A 19,227-nucleotide genomic window follows, 5' to 3' on the forward strand; every position below is an offset into this window, starting at 1 on the left:
GATAATTGTGACCTTTGGGAGATTATTTTGTCTGTCTGTATCCATTTCTCTGTCCATAATGTATGTGTTAAGAATATTCATATAGAGGCTGAATGATAGCATAGCAGGTAGGGTGTTTGCTTTGCATGCAGCTGACCTGGGTTCGATTCCCAGCATCCCATATGGTCCTACGAGCACCAACAGGAATAATTCCTGAATGCATGAGCCAGGTGTGTGCATCACCAGGTGTGGCCCAAAAAGAAAAAAAAATTCTTATAAAGTGTAGTCATACTGCACTCATTTGTGAGATATAAAGTAACATAAAAGGAGACTGACACCTAAAGATAGTAGAGATAAAAGCCAGGAGGATCTCTCCACGGCTTAACCCAGTCTCATGTGCTGGAGGAAAAGGCAGCTGGGATCGAGAAGGGACCACTAAGAAATTATGGTTGAAGGGCTCATTCAAGATGGATGATGCATATTGAGAGTAGGCTATGGACCAAACATGATGGCCGCTTAGTACCTGTATTGCAAACCATAGCACCAGAGAGAGAGAGAGACTAAGAGGGAATGTGCCTGCCACAGAGGCTGGGGGTGGGAAGATGTGGGGGTGGCGGGAGGAATACTGGGAACATTGGTGGTGGAGAATGGACACTGGTGGAGGGATGAGTACTTGAACATAGTATAACTAAAACATAATCATGAAAGTTTGTAAATATGTCAAAAAAACAAATTAATATATGTAAATAAAATAAAATGCAGTCAAATAAGATGGATGCCAAACAAGGTTCCATCCTCAGCACCCCAAATGGCCCCCCAAGCCCACCAGGAGTGATCCTTGTGCTCAGAACCAGGAGTAAACCCTAGACCTTGCAGGGTGCATCTAACCCTCTACTCCCTGTAAAAGAAAAGATGCATGCAGCCCTCCTGAGTTTCTTTTAGAGGAGTCTGGTTTTGTTCAGTCCTTTTTTACTTCTCCTAAACAAAAATCTAGATGGAGGCATTATTATTCAATGGCTAGATTCTGAAGATGTGAAAAAAAGGAGTAAAGGATTTGTATTACATGTTCCGCTATTAAAATGCTAACAGGCATTTATTTCCGTTCTCTGCTGAAGTTACCCCAGGATGATGCCTCTCCTATACAAGATATGTTCTGAGAACTTCTCATTCTTGCACCTATTTTCTCTTCTCCCTGCCTGGACAAGCATAATTTCCTTCTGTGTTCCGGGAAAAACGCTTTGAGTCTCCTTTAAGTGGAGCCAATCCCGTTCCCTCCTGCAGAATCATCTGCCATAGACTATTGCCAACCCCTACTGATGAAGTTCTTCTCTCACTCAGTCTGTGAAATACACCCTGTGCTCCCAACATGAGACAGCAATTTCTCTCTAAATCTTAGGCATTATATTATACTTAGGAGTGGAAAGCACGGCATCATAGACTAATGTTAAGAACACTGGTCTGATTTGTTCCAGTTCTCAGATGATCGTGTGCTCTACTATTTATTTGTGGACAGTCTAAAACCTATTGAATTGCTGGTTAGCTTCTCTGCATTGGTACGCTGGGGAGAATCTGGAGGTAAGAGAATAGCATGGTCCGACACTACGCCACGTGAGTGCTTATCTTCCTTTGTTGGTGTCATACTAGTGTTGGTTCAACTCTTCACTCTGCCCCAATCTGTGGTTGCATCAGAGCAGCTGATTTGAGTAGAGGAAACAAAACAAAAATCAAAAAAGACAAAACATACGACGTAGCCCCTATTTTAATCTGAAAAATCACACATTTCGAAAAGATTTTCCAAGTTCTGCTCACATTTCCCCTCCTTTGTTCTCCCACTCTCATTCTCATGGGTGGTTATTTCAATCTCTCTCTCTATCATTCTCTCTCACAGAGAGAGACACACAGAGACACACACACAGCATTACCACTCATTGTTAACTGATGTTTGCACTGAGAAGAGAAAATAAAGAAGAAATAACTTGCTTTATCTTTCAATGATAAGCTCTTTCAATTTAGTCATCCATTCCTCTTATTCTAAAGGATAGACTATCCATGAAAGGATGCAACTATCCTTTGCACATACACGCACATATGCACAGAATATTATTCTTTAATTCCTTGACCTGTCTTATTAAAACTTAAGTTTCTCCCCTCAGTACCCAGCACAGATGATTTTAAATAAATATTTGCCGAATGCTGACGTTGAATATTAACTCATCTTAATGGGCAGGGACCATTATTTCATACCATCATATACCTAATATTCATGTACAGCTGCAGAGAGTAAAGATATGCATAAACTTTCCAAACTTCAGTGGAATCAACTTGGTATGTCTACCTATCCAATAACTCTTAAGCCAGTCCATGTCATCTGTGATACATGGTGTGGCTTTATAGCTTCAGCCTGAGTGTTATATGGAAATAAGAGGGAAAAGGTATTGTGTCCTCTGCTACTAATGAATAACAGTCAGTATTATTTATTCATTTTAATGGAAGAAACTTATATGTTAAAAAACAGGATTTTTTTTGTTGTTAATGAGGTATTATTTCTATCCACAGTCAGTGAATATAAATTAAAGGTAAAACTACATCCATGAGCTTTTTTGATTATGTATTATCATTAACGCAAGGAAAATCTCTTATTTTCTCAGACATGTGGTTTTCCTCTTTGAAAGTTACATCTAGAATGATTTTGTAACTATTCCTATAGATGACAAAAGTGATGATATGGCACATACAATAAACCTATTTCTCCTCCTCTCCCAAGTTTCCTCATCCCTCACTACTTCATATGGGAGGTAGGTTATAAGAGGGAATTAGTACATGAGAGACAATCTAGATTCCATGTGAGTATTATTTCTGATGTTTATTAACCCAGAATAACTTTCAATATTCTTTAACAGTTTTAAATTATCTCTAATTCCTGACTTTCATTTGGGTTATCATATATCTTTCTATGTTTAATACTGATACTGGATAAAAACCAGTGCCATTGATGTTGATATTAATATATTCACAATCAAATTTTATTATATATTTCTATTTTACTTCTCCTAAAGCTTTAAGTAAAGACGGTCCTCTCCTAGAGCCCGGACTACTCACGGCTGAGTCAGTTCACTGGAAGTCTCTAAAACCAGGCAACCTTGTTCTGAAGATTCACACATATGCGACCAAAGCTGCTATGATTCGTCTGCCTCCTGGGTATGAAGTGATTTCATTTTCCCATACTAGGAATTGTTGAAGACTTATAAACTGTTGGCTATTAAACAATGAAATGATATGACATAATTTTCAATGACACAAAACCACATCCAGAAGTGCTCAGGGACCATTCCTGGCTCTGTGCTCAGGAGTAACCCCTAGCCTTGCTCAGGGTATCATACATAGTGAAGGCATCAAACAGGGGCCAGCCACATGCTGAGAAAGTACCTTAACCCCTATTCTATGGCTCAAGAATGGTAATTCCATTAAAAAATACAGGATAAGCTGTATACTGAATTTTTGGAGATAGTGACTGATAAATAGTATATTAATTTATTTAATAACAATATGTTTTTAAATGCTTTTCACCTCAAATTTTATACAACTATTCTGCTAAAAAAAAGTCACTTTTGGAGATAAATCTTACTCTTATTTCTTAGCACGAAGCTTGGGTTCCTTTAAAATCAACTTGAGATGCATAGCACTTTACCTCCCAAGCGATAGTTTTTCCTACAGTATTTTATTAAATTTCAAAAATAAAATTGGTAAAGTATATTAACATATACGGAATGGGACAGTGAACTAAGACATCTCACTTGGAGCTGTGTGTGGGGGTGGTTTGGGATAAAGATAGGGCTGGGGATGGTCACGGTGTGGCTGCACTGCAAGCACAGAGTGATATCAGTATCAAGAGTGCAAACTATGATCCTTCCAGAACCACCTATTTAGAAAAAAATTTATATAACTGAGAAGTTTTCTTGATAAAAGTATGTTCAATATACTCAATATACTTAGATGAATGAAATACTTATGTCACACTTCTCAAAAATCTTGCTCTGCGTGAGCAGAGGGAAGTTCTGATTTCTTTCACTGAAAACAAAGCTTAAGCAACAAATGAAAATGCTTAAATAGGTCCATCCACACCTACCCGTGGAAGGGAGGGGCCTGCCAGGTGCTTGGCGAGATGTCGGGCCTGGCGTTTGGACCCAGAAGAGCCATTCTCATCTGCAGGCACCATCTAAACCTGCCCACAGCTAAGTATTTCTTCACTACTCCATAACTCATCATAAACATACAAAAACATCCCAACATAAGTTCTTAACCACACAAAAGAATGCAAGAAGCAACTCCAAACAGCAAAAGTCACAATATAAAGCAACATAGAAACCCAGCAGTCTTAGTTAGGGAAGAAGGTAGCCCAGTTGACCCACCCAGTAATGATGAGCTATATAACTTCTCTGATAGCAATTTAGAATGGAACGGTTAAGGAGGCATAAGGAGCTCAAAGAAACAATGGGGCATACTACCAAGTAAATACAAAAGGATATGAGAGTGGAAATGAGGAAACTAGTAAACAAAAATGCAAGCATAAATACAGATCTGAAGGAACTTGTAAGTGAAATGAAAAACTCACTAGATGGCCTCAGCATCAGAGTAACAGCTGCTGAGAACAGAATGAGAAGCTCTAAGAGGAGGTGCAGAAAATCTCCAGGCAGCAGCAGAACACGGAGAATAACCACAACATAAATGAACAGATGATAAGAGAACATTGGGATGAAGTCAAGTGGAACTTGATAAGAATCACTGGTTTACCAAAGGAGCAGGAAACCTTAATGAAGAAGTAACTGTCAAAGCCATCATTGCTGAGAAGTTCCCAAATCTGAAGAGTGCACACACCCAAATCAAGGAGGTACCGCCTAAAGGTACCGGCTAAAAGAAATCCAAACAAAAATACAAGAAGACACATCCTAATCAGAATGACAAAAACCCTAAGTAGACATAGAATACTTAAAACAGCAAGATCAAGGAAGGAAATTGCTGATAAAGGAGCATCCTTAAGATTCACAGCAGATTTATCAGAAGAAACCCTCCGGGCCTACACAGTGGTGGGATGTAATGAAAAACCTCAGTGAAATGAATGCCTCACCAAGAATACTTTACCCAGCCAGACTCTCATTCGAATTTGGAGGAACAATACACAGCTTCACACATAAACAACTCAGGAACTTCATAGACTCAAAATAATTGTTGCAAGAAGAACTGAAAAAGCTACTTTAAGATAAGACAAGCACCGCAGGTACACCAAAGTCCTACATAAGAATGGCACAAACCCCATTACAATAATCTCTCTCAATGTCAATGGACTGAAAATACCAACCAAGGGACACAGAGTGGCAGGATGGATTAGAAAATTAAACTGTTTCCTCATCCCATCCAGGTATCTGTCAGGTATGCATGTCCCCTTCCCCAAGCAGCGGTTACTAACGTGACCATGAGCTATTCTTCTCCTCCATATACCATTAGAACCGTAAGTTATCCTCTTAGGTGGAACTTTTACTAGAACAGCTTAACCACCTATAGCACTGTAGCACTGTCGTCCCATTTGCTTGAGTGGGCACCAGTAACGTCTCCATTGTGAGACTTGTTGCCACAGGTAGTTTGCCAGGCTCTGATGTGCACGTGGGATACTCTCAGTAGCTTGCCAAGCTCTCTGAGAGGGACTGAGGAATCAAACCCAGGTTAGCTGCGTGCAAGGCAAATAAGCTACCCCTGTGCTATTGCTCCAGTCCCACCAGAAACACACTAAGTCAATAAGTCATTAGCCCCACCTCAATTAATACTACACCAAAAACACAAAAGTAAGGGGCTGGAGCAATAGCACAGTGGGTAGGGCATTTGCCTTGCATGCGGCCGACCTGGGTTCAATTCCCAGCATCCCAGGTGTGACCCAAAAAGCAAAAACAAAACAAAACAAAACAAAAAATCCACAAAAGTAAAAGGGTGTATGAATGTCTAAACCACACAGGTCACAATGGTAAAACAATGCAGAAGACCACCAAGCTTACTCAGTGGAGAGTCTAGCCCAGAAGATCCCAACAGTAATGAAGCACTAGAAAACCTCTCTGACAAGGAACTTAGAAGGGAGCTACTGCGGACGCATAGGGAGCTAAAAGATGCAATGGAACACACTGCCAATAAAATACAAGAGGATTTGAAAGTCGAAATGAGGAAAATTCAAACAAAATTACAAACAGAAATGTCATATCTGACAAACCTGGTAGGCAAATTGAAAAACTCAATGTATGGCCTCAGCAACAGAGTATCAGCTGCTGAGGACAGAATCAGTGAGCTCAAAGATGAAGTACAGAGACTCTTCAGACAACAGAAGAAAATGGAAAAGAGACTCACAATCCGGGAACAGATGTCAAGAGAGGATCAGGATGAAGGCAAGACTAGCAACATAAGAATTATTGGAGTCTCAGAGGGACAGGAAGAAAACCCTGATGAAGAAGAAACCGTCAAAGACATCATTGCTATGACATTCCCAGAGCTGAAGAACGCATGCGACCACATTCAGGAGTCCTGAGGGTACCAACTAGAAGAAATACAAATAAAAATACCCCAAGACACATCCTGATCAAAATGACGAAAACCTTGGAAACAAAATTCTGAAAGCAGCAAGATCAAAGAAATAAATTGCCTATAAAGGAGCATCTTTAAGATTCACTGCTATCTTATCTGATGAAACCCTCAAGGCCTGAAAACAGTGGTGAGATATAGTGAAAAAACTCAACGAAATAAATGCCTCACCATAACAGAAGAACAACACAGTTTCACAGACAAACAACAGCTCAGGAGCTTCATAGATTCAAAACCATGGTTACAAGAACAACTAAACAGGATATTTTAAGACAATACAAGCCCCTCAATACCCCAAATTTCAGCATAAAGATAGGACAAAACCCAAAAACAATAATTTCTCTCAATATCAATAGGCTAAACGCACCAATTAAGACACAAAATGGCAGCATGGATCAGAAAATTGAACCCAACATTCTGCTGCCTGCAAGAAACACATCTCAACAGTCAGAGCAAACACAGGCTCAAAGTCAAAGTCTGTAAAACAATAATTCAGGCAAACAACTCCCATAAAAAAAAAGCCGGGGTGGCCATTCTGGTATCAGACCACATTGATTTCAGACTGAAGAAGGTCACAAGAGACAGTGAAGGTCATTTCTTATTGATCAAGGGATCTGTACAGCAGGAAGACCCTATAGTACTGAACGTATATGCACCTAATGAGGGACTAGCAAAGCGCTTAAAACAACTAGTCATTGATTTGAAGAAAGACATCGATAGCAACACAATGCTAGTGAGAGATCTCAGCACCACTTTATCACTTCTCGATAGGTCAACCAGACTCAAGCTTAGCAAGGACATACTTTATCTGAGGGAAGAAATGGAAGAAAGGGGCTTAGTATATATATATATATATATATATATATATATATATACACATATATATATGTGTGTATATATATACATATATATATATATATCACTTCATCCTCAAAAAACTGAGTACACATTCTTCTCAAGTGTGCATGGAACATTCTCCAAAACAGACCACATGCTGAGTGACAAAACATACCTCCATAAAATTAAGAGGATTGTATCAACGATCCTCTCAAACCATGATACGCTGAAAATAGACATAAATCACACACACAAACAGAAAATCAAATCGAACACCTGGAAATTAAACAGCTCACTATTGAACAACAAATGGCTTAAAAAGGAAATCAAAGAAGAAATCAAAAGGTTCTTGGAAACAAATGAAAATGAGAAAACAAGTTACCAAAACTTATGGAACACATCAAAAGCGGTGTTAAGAGGAAAGTTTATAGCTCTACAGGCATTCCTCAGGAAGGGAGACCAAGCCCACATAAGTAACCTAACCTCACAGTCTAAGAGCTTGGATAATGACCAACAAAAGGAACCCAATCTGAAAAGGAGGAAGGAAATAATAAAACTCAGAGCAGAAATTGATAAGAGGGAAACCCAAAAACAATCCGAAAGATCAATGAAACCAAGAGCTGGTTCTTTGAAAAAGTAAACAAGATTGGTAAACCACTAGCAAGACTCACAAAGAAAGGTAGAGAGAAAATTCTAATAAACCGAATCAGAAATGAAAAGGGGGACATCACAACAGAAATTTCAGAAATTCAGAGGATCCTCGGGGGGATTACTTTGAGAAGCTTTATGCTACAAAACAAGAAAACCTGGGAAAACTGCGGAGCTCCCTTCAAAAAAATGAACTCTGACCTCTGTCTAATGCCAGGCACAAAAGTCAGATCAAAGTGGATTAAGGACCTCAATATCAAACTTGAATCCATAAGGCACATAGAGGAAAATGTAGGCAGAACTTTCCATGACATTGAAGCTAAAACTATCTTTAAGGATGAAACACCACTGACCAAGCAAGTGGAAACAAACATAAACAAATGGGACTACATCAAACTAAGAAGCTTCTGCACCTCAAAAGAAACAGTGACCAAAATACAGAGAGAGCCTACAGAATGGGAAAGAATGTTTACCCAATACCCATCTTATAAGGGATTAATATTCAGGATACACAAGACACTAGCAAAAAAATCCCAACCCCATCAAAAAATGGGGAGAAGAAATGAACAGAAGCTTCCTCAAAAAAGAAATACAAATTTCCAAAAGGCACATGAAAAGATGCTCCACATCGCTAGTCCACATTTGCTAGAAAGATGCAAATCAAAACAACAATGAGATATCATCTCACACCACAGAGACATGCACACATTCAAATGAACAAAATCAACCAGTGCTGGCGTGGGTGTGGGGGGGAAAGAAATACTCTTTCACTGTTGGTGGGAATGCCGACTGGCCCAGCTATTGGGGAAACAATATGGACAGTCCTTCAAAAACTAAAAATTGAGCTTCCATCTGACCCCGCAACACCACTTCTGGGAAGATATCCGGAGGGTGCAAAGAAGCACAGAAAAATGACATCTGTACCTATATGTTCATTGCAGCACTGTTCACAAAAGTCAAAACCTGAAAACAACCCAAATGCCCTAGAACAGATGACTGATTAAAAAAAAAAAATTGGCACATCTACACAATGGAATACTACATAGCTGTTAGGAGAGATAAAGATATGAAATTTGCTTATAAATGAATAGACATGGAGATATCACTTGTATCACTTTTCGTCCCGTTGATCTTCTATTTGCTTGAGCGGGTGCCAGAAACGTCGCCATTTGTCTCTGTCACGTGCTAGTCCAGCCTAATGATATCTGCTTGCTCCAGGAACAGAAAGAGCCTCAAATCATTCATTTAGGGATTTGACAAGAAATCTGACCATCTAGTTGGTGGGCAGCCACGCGGTCTTCTGACATCCTATGGAATCCAGTTGGTAACAGTTCTAGTCCAGCGGTCATCTCTGAATTGCATTACATGACCGGCCCATCTGATTTTTGATGCCTTGGCAAACGTGACAGCATCCCTGATTCTTGACCATCAACAGAGGTCAGAACTTCGCATTACTTCTCTCACTTGAGTGAGATTTGATACTTCTAGCATAGATCTTTTGATTCCTCTTTGGGCTATCTGAATAGCGTTCTCGTCCTGTTTGCGAGGCATATGTTAGTGCAGGAAGAACAGTGAAATCGAAAAGATGTGCTCGGACTCGGAGGTTCTTTGTCCTCTTAACCACTTCCTCAACGCTCTTGAAGGCATCCCACGCTGCTCTCTTCCTCCTGCGCAGTTCTGGTGCCAAGTTGTTCCTCATGTTGAGTTCTTGACCCAGGTACACATAGCTGCTGCATTCGGAGATGTTCATTCCATTGAGAGCAAATGGAGTGTCAGGTTTTGAAAAATTAGTTCATTTTTCATGAACATCATCTTGTTGAGATTCAGATGCAGTCTGACCTTTCCACACTCGTGGTCGAAGTCGGCCAGCATTTGTGCCACTTGGCTAATGTTTTGCGTCATGAGAACGATGTCATCAGCGAAGTGGAGGTGGTGTAATTGTCGACTATCTATCTTCACTCCCATTCCTTTCCATTCCAGTCATCACATGATGTTCTCAAGAGTGGCACTGAAGAGTTTCAGTGAAATGGTATCATTTCACAGCACCCCTGCCGCACCCTTCTCTTTACATCAATGATCACTTCCTTGTAGAATGGAGAAATCCTGGTGGTGAATCCACAATACACAGAGGATTTTGATATACTGAGTTTGAACGCCCTGTTTGGCTAGGGCTTCGATGACCGCTTCAGTCTCAACAGAATTGAAGGCCTTCTTTAAGTAGATGAACTTTAGGCAGAGTGGCATCTTGAATTCTCACGAAACTTCTATGAGTTTGGTCACTGTGTGGATATGGTCTATGTTGCTGAATCCCCTTCGGAACCCGGCTTGCTCACATGGTTGTCCTTCGTCTAGTGTTCTGCCTGTTCTATTCAGGATGACATGAGTGAACAACTTGTAGACGACAGAGAGCAGGCAGATTGGGCGGTAGTTGCCGATGTCATGGATGTCTCCCTTCTTGTACAACAGAACAGTTCTACTGGTTTTCCACTGAGACGGAACTGCTAAAATCTCAGGACTGGGATGAATGGAGATGTTCCTGGTGCCCATTTGAGTAAATCGATGAACAATGGGATGACAGTGATACAGTGATTCAGTGAATCCTTGGGCACCCTTAAATATACAGAGTAAACTCCTGACAATTTTTCATTCAATTTTCGCGGAATTTTAACCAGTCTTATTCTGCTGCTTGATCTTACTTTGTTGCATCTTGCTTGTTCCATTTTTGTAGCTGGCAGATATTTTTTATTCTCTTCTGTTGTTTCCCGCTATATTGTTCCACCCCTGGTTTATTTCAGCGAATATTTTCGTTCAGATGCTCTTACCTATGGGCATATCCCACCTGTGGGGTGTTTTGTGAGGGCGACAAATTCCCACAATTTCGATGTCATTTTATGGGAGCTTTTTTTCCTTTTATTATTTTTCCACACTAAAAATGTAGAGGTCTTTATTCTTGGTGTATTCTTAAAAGAATTTAGTTATTGCTGATATTTGTGGTTTTTTGTATTGAAGAATTGAATACATTTATCTTTGACAAAGTGAAGTCCAGTGAAAATGCAAGTAAATAAGATATTCCACATTTGATCATTGTGCCTATATTCTGTACCTATAAAGGTTGATTTTATACCATTCTCCCCCTGTGCCTGTTCCAGTCTCATTAAGCTCCTCATTCCCATCTCCTCCTGCCCCACCTCAATTCCTCAACTCACTGCCTTGATCTCTCTCTCTCTCTCTCTCTCTCTCTCTCTCTCTCTCTCTCTCTCTCTCTCTCTCTCTCTCTCTCTCTCCAGGTCAGGTTGCACAATCAACATATCAAAGCCCTTCCTGATTGCCTGCTGGCAGGAGATCAGGCTCAAGAGTGAAAATACTACCTAGGGGTTTTTCTCTTTTCCTTAGTCCAATAACTTAATTAACATTTTAATTAACATCTTCATTTTACTTCTTAATATTAGTTATTTTATATAGAAACAGTAAGAGATACATTAAGCTTGTAGGGTGACTCTCCTGGCGACATCATGCTATAGATCTCAGACTACAAGGCTCAGGTCAGATTAATCTTTCCTAACTCTAGTAGGATCCTAATGTAGTTGATACTTTTTGGATCGTGTCAGAATTTGTCCATGACCATGCTCTTAATTTATAGATAAGTATTATAGCACTTTTCCCTGGCCCATTTTGATGCTATGGTAGGTCACATCTTGCCATGGGTCCATCTAGTCCCTTGTCAGGACGCTGCTTTGGGGTGCTAGAAAATAAGAGTAACTGACACTTAAGAGTAAGTGAGAGAACAGATGCCCAGGAGTGAGTATTATTCATTATTTGGAGTCAATTAACTCCCAAGTTACAAAAGCATAGCATTAAGTGTCTTTTTGTGTCTATACTAAAAGGACATTGCTCTGAATTAACTATTCAAAGGACTTGAGAGAAAAGCACTATTTGCAACTTAACAGAGTCTGATTAGATTGATAGTTGGGGAAGCAGTGCACAAAGGAAGAGATTACAAATAAACACAGAGGAATGGGAGCATTGTGATGGGAGAAACCCAGTAAACCTAAGCTCCCTGTGGCAAGGCAGAAAGGGCAAACCAATGTCATCCCACACCATGCAGTCCCAAGGATCAAACCTAGATCTGGTATGTGAAAGGTATAAGTCCTAACGCTGTACTCTTCCTCTCTACTCCTGGCTCTGTGCTCAGGGATCACTCCTACTTTTGCTTAGATATGGGCTGTTAGTGATTGAACCAGGGTCATCCTCATAGAAACCAAGGACCTTACCCACTATATTGTCGCTCTAGCTCCACAACTGAAATCTTCACAGTGTTTAGATTTAGTGCAGGTGTCCAAACCAGGAAGGAAGTGGCATTTTTGTAGACAATGCTTTTGGAGTAAATGATCTTGTACTTAGAAATTTTGGAGGAAAAAGCAAACTCAAATTGGTCCTGTCCTGTTAACAAGTCAGTGATGATGAATAGAACTGATACTAATGTTTAAATGATGTGACAGCAGACCCAGAATATTTAAAAAATTTCTATTTGAATTTTGTATAGGTGTATCAGTATGAAGTTATGCTTTTCCCCATTTTTTTTTTCTAGACTTAACCTCATGATTGACTGTTCAAGTGTATTTGTTGGACATTGCATCTAAAATTATCTCTCCAAATCTGTTATCAATAATAACGATTGTTATTATAGTTATAATATTAATGAAAAATACCACTCAAACCTACTGATTGTCTCTAACATTGCAGATGTAGGAAGAGTTCAGGGCTGGAAATCTGACATGACATGAGCAGTCATCTTGCTAATGTTGGACTGTGAGCACAAAAGGTCAAGGCATTAACAGACACATGTGGTTGTTTTTTTTTTTTTTTTCAAAACAAAGTAATCTTGGTCCTCACCTGTGGTCCATTCTGTTTAGGAGACACATGCTGCTGCTCACCGCCAGTGCTCTCGTGGCGCACACCTTACACTTCTGCAGCATGGGGAGCTTCACGGTGGGGGATGAAGATAGTGTACTGCCCAACTTCGAACCGGTAAATGTTTTAGCACTGTAGCATCGTAGCACTGTCATCCCATTGTTCATCGATTTGTTCGAGCGGGCACCAGTAACGTCTCCATTGTGAGACTTGTTACTGATTTTGGCATATCGAATATGCCATGGGTAGCCTGCCAGGCTCTGCCGTGCGGGGGTGGGATACTTTTGATAGCTTGCTGGATTCTCCAACAGGCACAAAGGACTCGAACCCGGGTTGGCCGAGAGCAAGGCAAACGCCCTACCTGCTGTGTTATTCCAACAGCTCTAGTGATTTTTTTTTTCTGCCAGATTTTCAAAGATTTGAACAAAAGCTACTTCTTTTTTTTATAAATGTGACAATTTTATTTGAACGTTCAAAACAATCCGATGTATCCTGCAAGGGATTTCTTAAATACAGCGTGTATGATAAACCATCTGACCTCTCTGGGGGAAACAGAGACAAATCATTTTAGGGGGGTTTGAACAATTGCCTTGACCTCTGCTCTGTTGAGTCCATCCCCTTTCTCAACTATGAATAGCTCAAGTATTATGGGTTCTTAGAGAATTATGAAGTATCCGAACGTTTCTTACTGTAGTTTCAAATAGGATGGCAGTAGTTCCTTTAATCTTTTCCTGGCTTAAGGTGTTTGGGGTGTTTATCCTTTGGATTCAGGGGGAGTGGATATATAGAAAATTCCCTAGCTTAAGTCTCATCTTCTAAATGTCCTCTTGTCTTCTGTTACTTTCTCTTACTATGCTGATTTGACGTATCTGAAAGAAAACATGAAGCAAATGTCACTAGTGTCTCTTCCCTCCTTCCTTTCTTTTTTTGCTCCATCCTTTCCTTCCCTCTCCCTTCCTAACATTTTTTAGGATATGATAGAAAAAATTGTTTGGGGTCATACTCAGTGGTGCTCTGGACTTACTCCTGGCTCTACACTCAAAGATCGCTTCCTAATATTTGTTGCTGTATTCAAGGCACCTTAACTGCTGTCCTATTTCTCTGACCCCAAATTTTAATGTTTTAAACTAGATATCAGGGTGATTTGACATATGTATTCACTGTAACAACACACTGGCTGCAGAGATCACGATTTGACATTATTATACTTTTTGTGTGTGTGAGAACATTTAAATTCTACTAACAAAATTTTAATTATAGAATATTGTGTTAACAACAGTAATCACCCCGTTTTATGTGAGATCCTCATGCCTTATTTACCTGAGTCAAACCCTTTCATCAAGCTTTCCCAATTTGCCTTACCCGAAAACCACTTTCTACACTTTCTGTTAGCTTGAGAATTATTTTTTTTTTCTGTGTACGGTGATGTCATAATATATTTGTGGGTGTTTTGGGTATAATTTCATTCAGCAAAATGCCCACCTATGTTATGTCAAATAGAGATATTTTCTTCTTTTTTTGGACTCAATAATACTCAATTTTATGGTAATTTATGCACAGTGAGTATAGAAGCACATATATCTCTTAGATATTGTGTTATTTTCATTATATATATTCTCTGAAGTGGGATTCCTGGTAGTTCTATTATATGGAAAAAACCCTTCATTTTTATTTTCATTTCCAACCATTTCCTCCTCTTTTTCATTTGTTTTTAGAGTTAATTGCCAGAAGTAGCCAGTATCTCAGAATAGTTTGCTTGTTGCCTTTATAAATAAAACAATTTTTTTCTCTCTAAATCCTTTTCTTCCCCTCAGTTCTTAAACCATTGGCTTTTATCAGGCAAACCCTTAGACATATTTTCATACTAAGTCTGGGAACTAATAGTAGGAGGAAATCCTCCCCTGGGCCCCCAAGAAGTTACAGTGAACTTCCTCTGTGTTCTCATTTTAACAACATTGCTGTTGTTTGATATCTCTGATGTCACGACACTACTATGAAAAATGTGTGAAACCCTGCTTTATAAATAACCCTTGAGTGAGTCCTAATTGGAGGTTTAATAGATTAGCACAAATTACATTTTTGTAAACTTAATGACATGTAAATATTGCAAGACTGTGTGCTATGCTTTGTTTTCACAGGAGAGCTTACGATTTACAGAGCAGGCTTTACTTATTTTGAAAGCCATTGGAAATGTGATTGCAAATTTCAAAGATAAAAATAAACTACCTCAGGCTCTGAAGGAACTCCAAGCAGCTCACTACCCTGCGCCCCTAGGTGACAAACAGTTAACCGCACAGCACTTTAGGGTAAGCATATTTAAGACAGTTTGTTCTTCCAAAGATGTTCTTCCAAAGTTTGTTCTTCCAAAGTGTCTCATATTGAGATTCTCCAGATCAGATAACACGAACCATATATCTCATTGTTACTCATCTTTTCGTTTCATTAATAAGAAGAGATAATAAGCCTCTTATTTTCTTTAGTGTTGATTGTAGAAAGGAACCAATATCTCATGCTATTTTGTCCTGTTGCCTTTATCGATAAAGTTTATAATAAAGTGTATCTGTTTGTGTATTTTGAAGAAATGTGCATTAACTTCCTCTCATTTAAAAAATTCCAGATGCTGTTCTTATCATGGTTGGACTCTTAGTTCTTGGTATATTTTGAATAGTAACCATTTGTCAGATATATGGATGTTTAAGTATCTTGTCCAATTCAGTGGGAAATCTTTCAATTTTGATCTAGACTTCTTTTTTTCACCATAAGTAAAGACTGCTAGAGGCAACACCATTTGCTTTTGCCTTTATTTACCTTGTCAATGGATTCAAGCCTCTGAACACACCTTCAAGGCTGATATCAGGCAACATATCATACTGCATATGTTTCTTATCTTTCTATTTTATTGCTTCAGACTTTATATCCAAGTACTTAATCCATATTTAATTAAGATTTGTGTAGGGGGTCTAGTTTCCTTCTTTTGCATGTGGCTGTTCAGTTTTCCTAACATCAATTACAGAAGACATTTCTCTTGATCCATTGCAAGTTCTTGGTTCTTCCTATTCTGTTGCACCAATCAGTGTGTCTGTTTTTGTAGCACTGCCATGCTATTTTAATCACTATCACTCTGAAGTGTAGTTTGAAGTTTGAAATTGGGAAGCACAAAACTTCTACCTAAATTATTATTTCCTTGAAGAATTTTTGCTATTTGGGGGAGGGTCTTTGGTAGTTCCAAATAAATTTTATGATTTATTTGTTCTATGTTTGTAAAGATTCCTCTGAAGAATCTGGTGAGAATCCATTGAATTTTTTGGTATATTTTATATTTTGGTATATAATATATTTGGTATATGATATATTTTCCTCCACCCCTCTCGGAGAGCCCAGCAAGCTACTGAGAGTATCTTGCCCGTATGGCAGAGCCCGAGAAGCTACTTGTGGTCTATTCAATATGCCAAAAACAATTAAAAAGCCTCACAATGGAGGAGTTACTGGTGCCCACTCAAGCAAATAGATGAGCAATGGGATAACAGTGATAACAGTGATACAATGATGATATATTTTGGCATATTTCTTTGGTAACAAACCCATTTTAAGGCTTTTTTATTATTCTAGTAGAATATTGTTCCCTCTCTTTGTATTTCCTTTAATTTCAAATAATATCATCATGTTACATGTATGGGAGTTTTATTTCTTTGGTTAAATTTGTTCCAAGGCTTTTGCTTTGATGCAATTATAAGTAGGGTTATTTTACTTATTTCTTTTAATTTAATTATAAATATATTATGGAGGGTTTAATACTATTCTGTGAATTCACTGTAATATCATTTCTTGCATTTTTTATTTGAGTTTGGGGACTTTCATTGTGTATTATCATGACATCTGTAAATAATAGTGGTTTAATATTTTCACTAATAATTTGCTTACAAGGAATCCCAACCTAATATTGACTAGTAATGATGAGAACAAATATCTTTGCTCTGTTCCTGATCTTAGAGAAAAAACTTCATTTTTTTTACAACTGTTATTTAGCCTTTACTATGTTGAAGTTATTCTTTCTGAAATATTTACTGAGAATTTCTATCAAAAATAGATTTGAACTTGTCATTTGCTTCTTCCGCATCTTTTGAGATGATCATGATTTTTCCCTTTTTTTTGTTCATGTAGTTTATCATGGACATATCAATGATATGTTTTTATGCTTAACAATCTTTGCATCTCTGAAATAAACATTTATTAACCATGGTGAATGCTTTATGTACTATTTAGTTTGTTTTTTAAAAAATTTATTGACTATTTTTGCAACCATCTCATCAGATTTTTTGGTCCAGTCCAGTTCTTAGCAGGGCTCATCTGATTTTGCAACAAGAATAATGTTGTCTTCATAGAAAGTGTTGAAAAATTCTTCTTATTATTCCACTGATAGACAATCTTGCAAAGGATAGGTGTTTAATTCCTTAATTTCTTTGTGAGTATGACTAGAAGTTTCTACTTTTGTTGTGATTTCCAAGTAACAAATTATTGGCTTTGGTCATATTTTTAATAATTTTTACCTTTATTTCATTAACTTCTTCTAATAATTTTTATTTTTTCCCTGCTAGTTCATTTTATTTTCTTTAACTGAATGTTTAGAATAATTTGTTTGCAACCTTATTATCTACCGAAGTAGGCTGTATTTCTAAAAATTTTCCATTTAGTACCACTTTGCCTGCAACTTACAGAATTTCATAGGTTTAATTTTCATTCATTCTAGATTCTGTATCATGTGGGTATTTTGCAAATATTTTCTTCCAATCCATTGCTTCTTTTCTCAATATCTTGACAATTTTTTTAACAGGGAAGATTTTGATTTTAATCGTCTTTGTTTTCTGAATCATACCTTTGTTGCTGTTTCTATAAACTTAATACCATACCTAGAATATACTTTCTCCTATGCTATCTTTTAAGAGTTTTATAATTTTTATCAGATGTTTTCATCTGTAATCCATCTTGAGCTCATTTTTGAAACATAAGTTCTGTGCATCGAAGCATTTCATCTACTTAAAATTTAATATCATGTAAACAAACAGTATGCATAAAATAATAGACATCTCCCCAGAAATGTTCTCCATAGGGCCAAAGAGAAAGAAGAAAATTTTCTTGTTGAATATTCAGTTGGAGCTAGAGTAAGAGGATTTGCATAATCATGCATCTTTCTAATTTTTATCTCTAATTTAAAACATTTACGTTATTTTATTATCAAATACAGAAAATACTGACTTAAGCCACAATAAAGAGCTTGATGTGTTGAATTACTGTAAGAATTGTGTTATTATAATTATCATTATTATCATAAGAATTCAGGGACTTCTTGGTACTTAAAAATACAAATGACCCAAAGAAAAACTGTGAAAATGGGGGACAGGAGGTTCTTAGATCATATTGTCTTTTGTTCCATTTAATTTTGGGACTTATTTTTTAGGATATGTTTAGCTCATGAAAAATATGGCTGCTGTATTTTTTATGTATTTTTCATCAAACAATTTAGTGTGTTAATGGGGCCGAAGGGAGCATATCCTAACATGATTAGGAGATTTGGTCTCTGTTTCTATATTCAAGAGAAGGAGTGAATAAACCAGGATATATAAGTAATTCTCTAGCGTTGAAGGGAACACTCTATCAGCAATTCTAAGATGTGCATTTCTTTCTCACTTTAGCATTAGAATGAAAGGAGAGCTTGTTTGGTAATTTGTAGTTCCTGACAACCATTGTCGGTCAGGTGATCTCAAGGACTCTCTGTGCACTTATTCACAAAAGTTCATATTGTCACCGTTTCAAAAATATGTGCAGTGTTTGACCAAAAAAGCTTCTAGGGGAAGAAAATGAAATGACGTAATGAAACCTCTGCAAGAAAGGATAAAGGGAGAGGATTTTCCCAGAGTTCAGGATGAAGAAGTGGGGGGAGATTGTCCCTGGCTATTGGTCACCTATATAATCCTTCTAGTGTTTTTCAGAGCTTCTCTGGTTAATTAATGTATATTTCCTAAAAGTATAGAGACACATTTCCTTTTTCCCAGGTCTTTAAAGTTTCTCTATGGAAGCTAATGACAAATTGTCAAAGCAGCAAACTTCCAAACTTCAAATTTGCATTCCGTGCCCTGGTTTTCGACTTTGAATTGCTGGACTCGGCCCTGGAAGAGATTTCTTTAGGTAATTATGTGACAGAGGAATTCCTAGAATTGATGGATAAATGCATTTGAA

At 38.0% G+C, this 19,227-nt stretch overlaps 1 protein-coding gene across 1 annotated transcript in view; it reads left to right on the plus strand.

Annotated features, from left to right (window-relative positions):
* ADGB (androglobin) overlaps positions 1–19,227 on the plus strand; it is a 182,455-nt gene that overhangs the window by 106,989 nt on the left and 56,239 nt on the right. The window contains 5 exon segments of the mRNA XM_055136319.1: positions 1,452–1,554; positions 3,036–3,177; positions 12,996–13,110; positions 15,132–15,299; positions 19,044–19,176. Of these exon segments, the coding sequence (XP_054992294.1) occupies positions 1,452–1,554; positions 3,036–3,177; positions 12,996–13,110; positions 15,132–15,299; positions 19,044–19,176 (661 nt within the window).

Source organism: Sorex araneus, chromosome 4 (genome assembly GCF_027595985.1).
Source record: "Sorex araneus isolate mSorAra2 chromosome 4, mSorAra2.pri, whole genome shotgun sequence".
In the NCBI taxonomy this organism is placed as follows: Eukaryota; Metazoa; Chordata; class Mammalia; order Eulipotyphla; family Soricidae; genus Sorex; species Sorex araneus.